Source organism: Bubalus bubalis, chromosome 8 (assembly GCF_019923935.1).
Source record: "Bubalus bubalis isolate 160015118507 breed Murrah chromosome 8, NDDB_SH_1, whole genome shotgun sequence".
Taxonomy (NCBI): Eukaryota; Metazoa; Chordata; class Mammalia; order Artiodactyla; family Bovidae; genus Bubalus; species Bubalus bubalis.
In genome coordinates, this window is record NC_059164.1 from 56,615,761 (window position 1) to 56,630,851 (window position 15,091).

The following is a 15,091-nucleotide window of genomic DNA, read 5'->3' on the forward strand; positions in this document are numbered from 1 at the left end:
GGTGTTCCAGTGGAGGCCAGGGTTGTCAAATGGGACATTAGTGCTTTGACTAGACATTCAAACCTGTTGACTATTACCCAGAACTGCCACCAGGTAATCCCCCCTGGTGCCACTCATCTCTGTTGTTCAGTGAGTCAATTCAGTTTTTGCACAACATACTATTTTTCAGCATTTCCCATCAGGGCCATTTACAGATCATAGTTTCTGTGGTAACCAATCCCTATAATAAGTTGCAGTCATCAAATAATCAAACACCATGTATCACTTCTCCTTCTGTAGTTGCTTGCTGGCTTTTATATTCCCCTGAAATGTTAAATCTGGCCTTTAGGAATCAACATCCTGTAAACCCCAGGAGATGGTCTAATGTCGTCTGTGACATGGGGCTTATTGCACACAGCTGCTTATTGCTGAGTGGTGGGAGCAAATTATATTTCAGGTGAAAAATGTAAAATGAACCTGAGTGCATCCAGCTCTCACGAAGCACAGTGGAAACATTTTCCTTAGAGTAGATCTACTTGGCATTTTTATCCGACCTCACATTAGTAATATTACACATTCAGCAATATTAGATTGGCCTAGGAGTTATAAAAGAATTGGTTGACTCATAAAATTTGGATTACATTCTAGGTCATCCTGTATGAAATTTCCAATTTTCATGCTGAATATTTCTGTACAGGGAAAATTCTAGGGAAAAAACCATATGTGAAATGTGAAATAATCATGGTTTATTTTTGCTCTTCTGTCTATCCCCATCAGTATTATTCCTGTTTATAGTCACGTGTTTCTGGGACTCAAATGTTGTTTTGCCTCATTTTTTTTTTTTTCCTCCAAAGCCTTATCACAAGGTGGCTTCCTAATGCCACCACCCTTAAGTGGCACTTCATTTTCAGAACTTTCTGGATTTGTTTCTCTTATCAAAACTGTCAAGCACTTTATTTTCCATTTCCCCATGATCATATCTCATCCTTTCTGAGGTAATAGCTATCTACTTATATTGACACAATTATATTAATCCTTGCCTTATCTCAGGTAACTTATACAGTAACAGTAGTAGTCAGAACAGAGGGCATTTATCCAGCTTAACTGATGGATGTCAGACTGAAGGTGAATTTTAGAGAAAACAGGGGACCTGTGCTCACATCAAAATAGACTGCGTATGTTCTGCCCGTGTACAGCTTCCCTTCTTTTCTTTTTTCCTTAAAACATCTAAAGGAAATAGTCAGTTGCTGTGTACCAAGGCATGCCTCTGTCCATGAGAATGTGCTGAATACAAAGAAGGAAAGCATGATAATAGAGAATAACAGGAATGCGAGCTGAGAGAACAATTTAGATACCATGTTCAGGGAAAATGTCTCTGAAGAGAAGTAACATTGAAGCTGAAGGAAGTAAAGGAACCAACTTTACAACACATGAAGGGAACAGTGTGCTAGGCAGAGAGAACAGCATATGCAAAGGCTCTGAGGCAGGACAAAGCTTGATGTGATGCAAGATGTGGAAGGTGGCCAGTATGTCTGGAATTTTGTTTGGGCATAGTTGGATGAGATGAATTTGGAGATATTGTTAAGGGCTATGTTATTTAATAGGGCAGTGGGACATTATTGAGGGAGATTAAGTAGAGCAACAGTTAAATTTATAGCTTGATAAAGGTTTTCTGACTGCTCTGTGACAAATAACTTGGATGGTGGCAAGAATGGGAAAATATACCTGAAAGTCCAATAGAAAAGCTGGATTATCTATGAGGAAAGAAAAAAAGAAATAGGGAGCAGTGGATAGATTGCAGTATCTCTTTTTAGGTAGGTACAGACTTTTGGATTGGATTAGGTATGATAGAAGGAGAGAGAGGAAACAAGGATGGCAGGTTTTCTGGTTTTATCAGTGAATGGATAGTTACAGCACAGGATGAAATGGTGAATGTTTCCCAGTTTATAGTAGCAGGAGATAAAGCTTGAAGAGGTAAAGTAATTTGGTCATGGTCACCTACTCTTCTACTCTACTCTTTCAAATTTAAGCAAATGCCCAAACTAGGAAGTTATTTGGGTGGGAAATATATTCTTATTCTGGGTAGTGTTCTAGGAACCCAGTACCGATATTGTATCAGCAGCTGGCATTTATATCATTCACTCATGCAACAGATAATGAATTTTCTAGGTGTCATTGGGCACAGAGCAGTGACAGAGCAATGGTCCCTGTCTTGCTGATGGTGAGGAAGGTGGGCAACTAAGTGCTGTAACCCACCATGAGATGGCTGTAGAGGTGAAGCACTGAGTATGTGGGGAGCCAAGAAGGTCTTCTCCATGAAGATCTTTCCTTCTTGCAAGTGAATATTGAAGACCGAGTAGAAGTTAGGATGAAAGATCAGGAAATAGTGTTCTAGGCAGAAGTGACAGCTCATATTTAGAGATGAGAATCCAAAAAGTTCAGAGAACCTGAAATTAGAGCCATGTGGTTGAAAAACTAAGTCCAGATGGAGTGGGGAGAAGTAAGGCCGCACAAGTAACCAGGGCATGTCACCCAAAGAGTCCTTTGAAGGAACTTATACGTGATCCTGTGGTACAAGGGAAAGCATTTATGACTTTTAGAAAGGGCTGCTGCTGCTGCTAAGTCACTTCAGTCGTGTCCGACTCTGGGCGACCCCATAGACAGCAGCCCACCAGGCTCCCCTGTCCCTGGGCATGACTTGATAAAATTATCATTTTAGAAAGACCATTGTAACTGTAGTGTGGAGAATGGATTAGAAAAGGCTACAGCTACACAATAAATATTTGTTGGTAATATTCTATAAACGTCTAGTGTGTATAATAGGCAGTTGCAAGGATTTTCAGCATGGTTGGGTTTAACTGATGAAAGATAATTTGCAGCCACTAGGGAGTGGCAGAACTCCAGTACTCTTGCCTGGAAAATCCCATGGGTGGAGGAGCCTGGTAGGCTGCAGTCCATGGGGTTGCTAAGAGTTGGACACGACTTTGAACACGACTGAGCGAATTCACTTTCACGCATTGGAGAAGGACATGGCAACCCACTCCAGTGTTCTTGCCTGGAGAATCCCAGGGACCGCGGGGCCTGGTGGGCTGCCGTCTATGGGGTTGCACAGAGTCGGACACGACTGAAGCGACTTAGCAGCCAGTAGCAGCAGGGAGTGGCAGAAACAGTGCAGCCTCAATGAGTTTCATTGCTGTTTTATTCTGTTATTTGAATTTTTAGGTGATTTGATTTTAGCATACCCATACATAAGTATTTTTTTTTTAGTTTGCTTGTGTTTTGCACTTTTGTCCTGCTGCTGCTAAGTCACTTCAGTCATGTCTGACTCTGTGCAACCCCACAGACAGCAGCCCACCAGGCCCCACCGTCCCTGGGATTCTCCAGGCAAGAACACTGGAGTGGGTTGCCATTTCCTCCTCCAATGCATGAAAGTGAAAAGTGAAAGTGAAGTCGTTCAGTCGTGTCCAACTCTTCGCGACCCCATGGACTGCAGCCTACCAGGCTCCTCCATCCATGGTATTTTCCAGGCAAGAGTACTGGAGTGGGTTGCCATTGCCTTCTCTGCACTTTTGTCCTAGAAGGTTATTAAAATAGATTTTAAGAAATAATGTTGCTTTTTTAGAAAGTTATATATATATATTTCTATTTAAGAATGGTATATTTACTGATACAAACATTCTTATTAAACTAGCTAGAATTATAGTAAAAATTGACATATTAAAAATACTTAGATATAATGCTCAGTAAAAAGAATATAAAATTTAATTTTTGTTATACCATATATGTATAATTATAATAACATTTTAAGATATATGATAGAGTACTTTAAATATCAATTTATTATGAATGTAATTTTGTGTATGCCTTTTATTGTTTACATGTAATAAACATTTAAAAATATGTCATTTTAATATATTTTCAAAGCTCCTAACTGATAATTTCTATTCTTTGAATTAAATCATAGAGAAGTCTTGTAGGTCAAATCCCTCCCAAATACAAATTTTTGCTTCTTTACAATCCAGTATCAAGTTTCTCTTTTAACACTGCCTTTTAAAATACTTCGGTTGTTTACAGTTCCTTCTTAATTATTGACCTAATCTCTTTCTTTGAAAAATCTACCTCTTTGGTTCCAGTTCTGTCCTCTGGGATTTTAAGGAAATGCTTAAATATTTCATATGTTATCAAGACTTACTCATGAGGATTTATGCTGGAGTGAACCCTGGGAGATTACCTCACAGCATAGTGAAATAGTTATTGAAAGTGAGGTTCCCTTCTGTGTTTGCGTGTTCAGATTTGTTTATATTGGATTGAAAATTTCATTTGGTGTATGTATATCTATACTTTTCCAATTCAGGAGAGTCTGGCGGACTATACAGTCCATGGGTTTGCAAAGAGTAGGACATGAAGGAGGACTAAGAACTCATACTTTCCAATTACTAATTGCAGTTTATGTCTTCCTTCTGCCCTTCTCATGTTTGCTGCATATTTTCTAATTTCTTTCCACTAGAGTAAAAGTGACAAGTTTCTATAACAGTGTCTTATATATATTGGGTGAGCCAAAAAGTTCATTTGGGTTTTCCCATACATCTCTATGAAAACCTGAACAACCGTTTTGGTCAACCCAACAGTAAGCTCACATAAATATTTGTTAAATAAATAAAAATGATTTAATATTTTTCAAAAAAAATCTCCAGAAGATCTGAGATGTGTTTGACTATTAGAATTATCACTGAGGGGTTAAATTATATTAAAAATCACATGATTAATTAGTAGAAAGTCATGACTAGAAGCTGATGACTCTGATGACTATTGCTAGGATGAATTCATTACTCCAGGATGCAGTCTTAGGAAAATTCTAATGTATGATTAATGTTTGAAGTGATGATCTTAAGTCAAAGTATTAATATAATAGGCAAGCAGAAATATGCATTGTAAGAGTACTGCTTGGTGAACTTTTGCCAGGTGGTTGCCAAGTAACCACCACACAGATGAATGCAGAGAACATCATCTTCCTCAGGCTCCCTTCTGGTCACTGTCTTACCCAAATGATTATTAGCTCCATAGATTAGTTTTGCCTGTTTTTAAAGGTGTATGTAAATTGAATTATGTAATACATACTCTTTTGTATCTGACTTCTTTCATTCAACAATATGTCGATGACTTCATCCCCACTATGTGTAGGGAAAGTTCATTTTTAGTGCTATGAAGTGTTTCTCTGTAAGATTACTGTACAATTTATATTTCAGCTCTACTGTTAATAGACATTTGGGTTGTTACTGATTTTTTGGAAACTATAGATACAGCTTAAATTTTCTCATATATATATATACACATATATGAATGTCTCTTGGCTTTGATCTAAGAATAGAATTGCTTGGGACATAGGGTATATGTATGTCTAGCGGTCAAAGATGTAACTAAAGATTATTCTAAAGTGGTTGTATTATATTTTATATATTAGAATATGGTGAACATTAGGGATGTGTTCTGATAAAATAGGAATCATAGTGGCAGAAAATACTCAGTTTTAAAATTTAAGAAATGTAAATAGTATGTAATTTAAAAAAAAACAATTAAAATAATGTTTTTTATACTCTTTTGTTCCAGCTTTTTAATTTGATACAGAGAGAACTTGGTAAATATATTATTTTGCAATAGTAACCTTAATGTACAAAGAGGTCTGTAACAGGACATTAAAAAATTTAATTTTTTAAATTTAATAGGGCACATATTAAATTAACAGAGATATACTTGATCCCTAGTACTAATAATTTTTCCTGTGCATTTTATAAAAAGTGAATCTTGGAATTAAAATCAGAAAAAGACAAATTTGCAGGTTTCAGTTCATTTGACATCCAATAAATTTTTCTTTCTGTTTCTTTCCCTCTTCTAGAGTTTCTTGGTTATATTTAACATGAGCTGTCTACAGTATTCTGTATACAGAGTGGTAGGATCAGTGATCAATGTATGCTCTTTGGCAATTATAATTGCTTTTTAATCCCAAATTAGCACTTTGGAGTGTATATGCAGGTCTTACCAATCATTTTAAAACATAGGCATCCTTATCTTAATATGATTATTGAATGCTATTTCAGGTTCACTTACATTAAATGTAACATTAGGAAAGTATTTTAATGTATTGCAAACGCTAATGACTCAATTTTCACCAAATTCCTTTACTATGCAAGTGTAGGATCCAGAAGAAAAAGCTGAAGTTTTTAAATGACATAGAAGGATGAAAATATCACTAAGTTTCGTATCTGTTTCTTGTTTTGTTATACGGAATGGCTTTTATCTAGCTGAGAGCAGTGGTATAATATTGTTACCCCTCTTTACTTGTGGTTCTTTCAATCATCATTTGATTGGATTAAAACCTTTACTGAGTCTTAGTTTCTTTATTAAATCAGAGTTTGGGACTTAGCTGGCTCCTCCTTAAGCTGATTTCTGGGTACAGGCTCTATATATTTATGTAGGGTATTAGATGTATATTTAATAAAGTGTTGCTTAAAGGCCTCTCTGGTTTTCTCTCTTCTTTACAAGTGAAAGGAAATGTTTCAGGGAGAGAATAACTGTCCTCTCCCTTCCAGATCTTAGTAACTGGTGCTAAATAAGCTAGGGAAGAGAGAGATCTGCTGAATCATGGCATTGAACTTGGTGTTTCAAGCATTGTAATTTCTGATGAATGGTGTCTCCGGAGGCTTCTGTAAAATGATGCATCCTGACATCCAGTGACCTTTTAAACTAATATTTCTATTATGTAATTCAGTTGCTTCTGTTTCCTGGAGGTAATAGCATTAGTTTGTACTGAGGTAGATAATGATTTTGTTAGCAATTTCCTTTGTGGTAAGTGTTTTTGCTGTAATTTAGTTTGAAGGAAGAATTGTTTGTACAAATAAAATCTAGAGGAACTCACCTACTAGTAGTGCACTGTGATCAAGAAAAAGGTGGTCCATGACTTCTGGGACAATATTCTTGACACTCTTGGTGAATACAGTCACATTGGCTCAATTTCGGGGAAAGATTGTTGCCAACTACTAATTTTTAAAAATCGTATAACACGCACAATGCTAATGACAAAGTATTGGGTCTGTGGAATCAGACCTATTGCTAATTCTCTCTTTGATGAGTAAGCAGTGTTGCAAACTTGAATTTCTTTATTTATAAAACAAGAGTAATAATACTTCACAAGAGTGCACAGTAAGTGTTAAGTGAAGTGATAACCAGAAGCATACCTTATAATACCTGACATGCACTGATGTTTAATATATATTATTAGTAACAGTTTTTCTTTCCTTCATGGGTGCTGTAAGGTCTAAGTTATCAATGTTATCAAAGATGAGTCTAAGTTATCAAAGATGATTTAAGATGTGCTTACTCACCTTTTACTGTTTTGTTTTTATTATATTTTGATTCATGTTATATCTATTAGCTTTTTACCAGTAATTGACTATTTGGAATACCTGCTCCCCTTTGTTATGCCTGATGACAATTTACTGTAGGTAGAATGAGGAGGATGGGCTAGACAGTTGAACTCTTATCCTCATATTTTTATTTAAAATGTTTACAGTGATAGCAAAACAAAGATGTGGTTAAAAGGAAGAGCATGTGTTTTCTTGCACAGTTTGCTTCTGTTCTTAGTCATGCATTACTTCCACGCATCTCTCCTACTCTAAGCTGATGTCACTGTAGCCCACAGGTCAGCATCTCTGCCGCTGTGCATTTGATTGCAAAACCTTCTCCTCTACCTTAGTTGAGGGCTTGCCTCTTCCATGAGGTGCTTTTACTGTGCTTCTCCTCTTGACTTCTTCCATCTTCTCACCTTGCTCTATCCCACCTACTTGCCACTTGGTTTTGCCATTTCGCTGATCACAACTAGGTCACACTAGGTTTGACTAATTTGAAATCAGATTTGCCATTTCTCTGATTGTAACTAGGTCATACTAGGTATGACTAATTTAAGATGAGATTGGTGCTTTCTGTTGAATAGTTGATTCATTTCCATTCATCTGTTTATCTGTCCATCTATCTACCCATCTATGTGAATAGTTTATTTAGGACCTTCATTTAGATAGTGCAGAGTATGTGCTAGGAGGTATGGAAAACAGGAATAAATTGATAATAGAGGATGATTATACTGATTACTTCTATTGTTCATGCATTCATGCTCAGTGGCTAAGTCCTTTCCAACTCTTTGTGACCCCATAGCCTGCCAGGCTCCTCTGTCTATGGGATTTTCCAGGCAAGAATTCACTGGAGTAGGTATTAGCTATTCCTAAATAGTTGTTTTGTATCTTTAAATAACATCAAAAGATTGACAAATCAATGTTTGTTTATATTTCTAAGTTAAAATGAACTATTTAATATCTTATATTTCTCTTTATGATCCCTTGCTTAGAAAGAACCTGTTTCACTTGACTGACAATTGCTGATCCTTGTTGCATTATTTAGCACTTTAATCCTAATATATAAATCTTAATAAAGAAAGTACTGCAAAATTTCTGAGGCCTGAATATCCAAACTTAAATAATACTGGAGTGGGTAACCTTTCTCTTCTCCAGGGGATCTTCCCAACCCAGGGATCGAGCCCAGGTCTCCAGTGTTGCAGGTGGATTCTTTACCAGCTGAGCCACAAGGGAAGCAATAAGCATGTAGCCTTGCTTTTAAATAACTTCACGAAAATTTAAAAATGGAGTTGAAGCAAGATTGGAACAATGAAAATTAAACATTTATGATACTTGCTGATCTGTTTTTGGCACCATTCTTAGTTATTTGGTCTAACTCATCAGATCTAATATCTGCAGGGCCACTTTACCGTATTCACTGTAAATGACATAAAAACATGAAGAAATCTACTTTTGAGAAAGAAAGCTATATCAGTTGCACAAACATGAATTTGCTTTATACGTTAATAAAATTAGGTTAATGTATGGATCTGTTAAAATTTTTGAAATAAATATCCATTTTTTCCCCATAGGGTAAGTGATAAAATAACTTTCATTGGACTGGAGTGAGAAATTATGTAGTCAGACAGGTGGAACCAAATAAGAATGTGTGGATATTAAAAAAAAAAAAACTAATTAGAAATTGTAGAAATGAAAAATGTCACTAAAAGTAAAATACCATTATAGATAGGATAAACTTTTTAGACAATTTACTGTTAGAATTTTTGAACTGGAAGATATTATTGTGGAATCCATACCAAAATCAAAGATAGATTATAAAGATAGGAAAGCACAAAGGAAAGTATAAAAACACTTAGACTAAAGAATATGTTGAAAAGTGCCATTATAACTAAAAGTATCTGAAATATTCTAATCACACACGATATCTTTAATTTACTGTGGTCTTTTAAAAAAAATGACTTAGGAAATTATACAAGTATGCATGAAACCATTCTTGACATAAAAATTCAAACATCAGGTAAGAATATATTGAATTAAAAAGTACAAGTAGCTCTTTCCTCTTTTTACTCACATATAATTCCTTTCCCATAGGAAACCATTATCTATTTGCTGTGTATTATTCCAGACCTTTATTCCTTTATTTATATGAAAATTTACATGTGTGATTGTTTAGAATAAGAGAAAGTTAGATATGGAAATTAAATGGTATGTAGATCTTTAATTTTGGTGGGCATTGGCTGTGTTGCCCTCTAGTAAAGTTGTTTAATTTTACATTCTCACCAACATTTTAAGAGAATGATTCTTTTTCCATATTCTCACTAATAACAGATATTACAATTTGTAATTTCATGGCAAGAGTATCTTGATTTTATTTATATTTACTTAAATTATTTGTGATGTTGGACATTTTTAAAATTTGTTTTTGTTTTAGTTGATATTGATAATCTCTGCCTGTTTTTATTTGAGTTGTTCTATATAGTAAATATTAATCTTTGTCTGTTACATCTGCTCTAAATGTTTTCTTCCTATCCATTTGCCATTTAGCTTGATGTTTTCTACTCTATAGACATTTTTCCCTTTCTTGCTGTCATTGGGTTTTTAGAACTCCCCAGGGTTATATCACAATTTAGATACTTATTTATCCTTAAAATTGTTCTTGTATAAGAATGTGTATAATTTTATCAAATGTTTTAAATATTTAAGATATCCATTAAAAAGAGAAGGTAAGGGAAGCTAAAATGCTGCTCTAGTTTTCTACTTTTTCTGTAAGAAGGCCATTCTTGTCTCCCTTACTTCTTGTACAAGTGTTAAAAGCTTAAATTCCAGAACAGCATTAGTAACTGAATCTCTGCTGAGCTCATAGGAGTTGGCTGATAACCTGCTCCTGCCACAGGGTGAAAGGCCAAGGAAAGCTGCTTGTCAGAGGTCTGAATGGGATGATTAAAATGCAAGAGGGATGTGACAGAACAGGTGTGTCTCAAAATTTGGTTTCTGTAGGAACCTGACCTATTTTACCTGAAACTGACCTACTTTTTTCTTCTGTTTTTCTGTATATTAAGATATGATGAAAAAGAGGGAATGGAATAAAAAAATGAAGCAAAACAGAGTAAATAAGTGAAGTATGAAAAATCAGACTTGTCTAGTAGTCTGGTATCTCTGACACTAGGCCATGTATTAATACTACCAGGGAGTTCAATTCCCAGGAACTCTTTTGCCTTATCAGGACCAAATAGAAAGAACAATGAGAACCTGCAACATAGCTGGGCAATGTCTTTCTTTAGTTTTACATGTATGAATCACCATGTTATATAAAATTTTATTTCGAACACCTTTATGAGCTGATATTTTAATACATATATATCACATGAATCTTTAAAAGTGGAAAGCCTTTGCTGACTGAGTCAGAGGTGGAACAGAAAAAGAGAGAGAGATGGAGAGTGTTAGAGACTTGGGCTGCCATTTCTGGCTCTGAAGATAATTCATTTGTTTTTGTACTTTCCGTTTCATTGAAAGGGATGTTTAAGACCATGAGTTTTCCTCTGACCAGTCCTGTAAAAATATCTGATATGTAGGGTTTTCATTATCATTTTTAAAAGACAGTTTTTTGTTTGTGTTTGCCCTTTTATCCAAAAATGGCTTAAAAAATTTTTTTTTAAATGTCCAGTTAGGAGAGGTCTTCCACAAATCTGCTTAGATGATTTCTAGTTTTGTTTCACTGAAAGAAGAGTGGTATTTATATGTATTTTATAGAACTTACTGATACTTTCCTTGTGACCTAACACATGATTCATTTTGTGATGTTTCATATAGAGAAAGGTTTATTTTCCATTTTCCAGATGTAAAATTTAATATACATAGAATCTTTATTACTAATTATATTTTCAGGGTTAAAAATCTTTTCAATTTTTAGTCTACCTCATCTATCAGCAATATGTTAAAGTCTTCTACTGGTTTTGCTTTAGCTATGCCTTTGGCATCTCTGAGTTCTTTATTTTTGTTTAAGTAGTCACATTTGTAATTTTGCCTTTATTCTCAACTTAAAATTTTAACTTTTTCATGTCTGGTTTGTCAACTTTTAGTGGTATACCTACCTGTTTGCTATGCAACAAGCTTATTCTACTTTATTCTTTCCCTTTCCTTCTTATCCCATTGTTTTATCAGCATTCTTTCTACTTTGTGAAAACATTCATTATATAATATATTGTGTATATCATGTAGTGTATTATTTCCTGTGTTTGACCTGTCTTTGTGTCTTATGTCTACAAATAAATATGTAAATACACACTGTTAACTTTTGACTTAACTTCCCCAGTAATTGCTTAGTTGGGTGAAGTTCATCTTCTAGTAGATTTCTCAAGGCCTTATAGACATGGAATTCCTTGATCTATTACATGTTTAAAACATTTTTTTCTGTAGGTTTCATACTCAAAGGTAGATTACCTGGATGTAAATCTTTAGGGTCAACTTTATTTCCTGGGGTTTTGTGAAAATGCTATCAGAATTTTGCTTTGAGTTTTGTATTTGATAAACTTTGCTAGTTTAATTCTCTTTTCTTTGTACATTATTATAGGTAATTTTTTTTTTTTTTTTTGGCCTGGATACCCTGAAAATTTTTTCCTTTTAATATTTACTAGTTTTACTAGGAGTTGATCATTGAAAGTCTTTTTTTCCTTGATGCCAGGTGGTCCTTTTCAGTGTATAGATTCAGGTCTTTCATAATGAATACCTTATTTAAGTAGTATTTCAAATATTATTTCTATTCCATTCTCTATTCCATTAAAATATTCTTTAGAAATTTGATTTCTATGTAAATTGAATTTCCTTTTGCCTTTCTTCTGTTTCAACCACTTTGTTTGTGACTCTTTGTATTTTTGTGTCAATTTCATTTTATTCACTTAGTTGTTTCTCTGTTGTTTTTCTACTATCTCTTGTTATATTTTCTTTGAAATCTTTTTGTTTAGTATTTTGTAATTTAGTGTCCACTGTGGTATGATTATTTTTTCTGAGTTCAATCAATTTTTATTTCTTTTTCTGATCATGCATTTTCTCTTAGTTTTAAATTTATTTTTCATCAACATAATGTCAGTTTGAGGATATTTAACCTTTGAGTGTTACATTACAGTTTCCCTTTGTTTTGAAAAATTTTGGGAGTGGGGTAGAATTTTCATCAGATGAATTGTTTGGGTTATCAGTCTCAATTTTATTTTTATAGGAGTTTTTTGTTGTTGTCTGTCTGTTTTTTCAGTGTGTTAGGGTGGTTATGATGTTCCTAATTGAAGTGCACTCTATTCTATCACTGCAGGCAAAGTATTGCTTCTTTCCTGGATGGCATGGCTTAGGAATAGTCATGTGTCCTTTGATTTTTTAATCTTCTTTTGTCTTATGGGATGCTAAATATTTCCTTTTGTTTCTTTATTTCTCTGTGTATAGTTTCCAAAGAAGCTCTCTTCTCTCTCCAACATGAAAGCTTGCTGAGATTTCTTGTCATCTCCAATGTGTCTTTTCCAGTCCCTTCTCGATGTCAGTGCTCATATCGAACTGTTGACTTTTCACAATTGTTACATATCGGATTGGCTTTCTAGCAGTGGTTGTAAATCACGTTCAGATCTGCCATTAGTCCCCTCTTCTTTCTCTATAAATTCTCTTGAACTACTCTTGGTCTCTGTGAGACAAGAGCTCCAGTGAGAGCATGCTCTAATTTAATGTTTACATTTATACTTACGGGTAACTTAAAGTTGACAAATTTCTGTTTTCCAGCTAAGCTGAGTCATGAGTTTCTATAATCTAATTTGTTCCTCATGATTTTTGGTTTTTGTTTGCTTTTTCTAGGATATGTTGAAACTTTGAGATTTACACCACTCCCTTTGTTTTGGCTACCCAGAATCTTCTGTATCCGTTGATTTCAGACAACATCCTATAGAAACTTAGATTTTGAAAATTTTGCTTTGTATGAAATTCAAGTGTTGAATATATGACAGTTTTCCAAAAGAAGAGAAGATATTTTAAATAGTTAAATTTATATATGGTAAGTTTTATCAGGCATGTAGTCTGAGCAGGTTAGAAAAAAGTGTGTTCCGAGGTCTTACCAAAGTCTTATTAATATAAAAATCAATGGCTTTTTATCTCTCTGTTATTAATGTTTAGAGTTCCTAAAGTGTTTTGTGAGACTAAATAATAAAACAATGATTTTCTTTTTTTTTTTAATTTTTTTTAATTTATTATTTTTTTAATTTTATTTTGTTTTTAAACTTTACATAATTGTATTAGTTTTGCCAAAAAAGTGTGATGCATCATTCACTGCTGATTCTTTTTGCTAAAATTATCTGAGACAACTATGTATGTTTAGCAAGTCCAAGGACATGTTGAGATTTCATGTGGAATAGTTACGTGGGAATATGCTGAAGCAATTACTCTGCTGTTTAATGACAAGTAATTATCCACATCACTTCCCAAGCTATACATCTCTCTCTTGCCCTTCAGCATTATGAACATCTCACCCATTGGTGTGCACATTTATTCTGCATGGTATCCATCTGTTACCTACTTTAAGACGTAACACACCTCTAATTAATATAGCTAAATCTTGCTTCACTGGGGCTTGTAAATCTGAAGCATTACTTATTCTGATGGCCAATTTTTTTGTATTATTTAGACTTTGTAATACTTTAAGAATCTGTATCCTCTGAAATAAGTTTTCTACCAATAACGAAGCAAGAAAGGACAATACTTTTTCTACTGGGGAAAACTGAATTATCTTGTAAATGCATTTCTAATTATCATTGGTGGGCTTCTTTTCATTTTTAGCTGTCATGGTTTTCATTATATCATGTCATAATTGGTGTAATATAGTTTAAAATTTTCTGATATTACATCAATTTTTGAAGTATCTTTAGTATTCCTTTGTAACCTGCAGCTGAATTGAAAAGAACCCCAGTTGTATTGACAATTTTCAAACTAACTTTTAAGAGCTTATAGGAGAATATTCTGAGAGAGCTTCCATTGGTGCTCTTTTTAAAACTAATACACGTTTTCTGAGCAAGATTGGATCACTGTACTTTCATTAGTTCTACTATGACTGAGAAGTCATGAAGTGGCTACCACAGTTATCTTTTATATTCTCTAGCTCAGCAATGAAAAGATGGGAAAAATATGAGCAGTGCTTGTGCGTCATAGTGCTTTATTCCTATATTTATTTTCATATAGTATATATTACTATATTTACCTCTCCTCTCCAAAAGGTGATCATATATGCAGTTAAATCCCTCTTCACACTGAGATCAGGAGGTTTTTCATATATAGGAGACCTGGAGAGTTCAGAATTTTTCATATTACACACTCTTTGTGTTTCTGCTTCCATTTCAGACATCAGGCAATTTGTGGTTCTCTCCTTCTATCTCTGCATTTATCTTGTGTAGACCAGAGGATTTTATGATAGCATTTAAGTTATCAAAATACTGTAGGACTGCTTTCTAGCTTCTAACTTAACTCTGAAAATAGTTTAAGATTTTACTCTTTTATTCAGAAACAGTGCATTGATAAGCTAAATTTTCCCATGTGTTTAGCTTTTGTTTATTCACCTGTTGGAATATGAGATTTGAAATACATAATTTTAGATCATATCCATAATAAGTTTTGTATGGGATAGGAAATACATTGCAGAAAGGTAAATTTTAAGCTGTAATGTTATAGTGTACCCAAATGCTTACCTG

General features: G+C 34.2%; 1 protein-coding gene across 12 annotated transcripts in view; it reads left to right on the plus strand.

Moving 5' to 3' along the window:
- IMMP2L (inner mitochondrial membrane peptidase subunit 2) overlaps positions 1-15,091 on the plus strand; it is a 965,664-nt gene that overhangs the window by 218,497 nt on the left and 732,076 nt on the right. Inside the window, exon 5 of one of the 12 annotated variants that reach the window (XM_044947179.2) lies at positions 13,212-13,576. The exons of the other annotated variants lie outside the window; for them this stretch is intronic. Within the exon in view, the coding sequence (XP_044803114.2) occupies positions 13,212-13,221 (10 nt within the window). The 3' untranslated portion in view covers positions 13,222-13,576. Of the gene's footprint in view, positions 1-13,211; positions 13,577-15,091 lie in introns of those variants that run through there. 12 annotated transcript variants of the gene reach the window in all.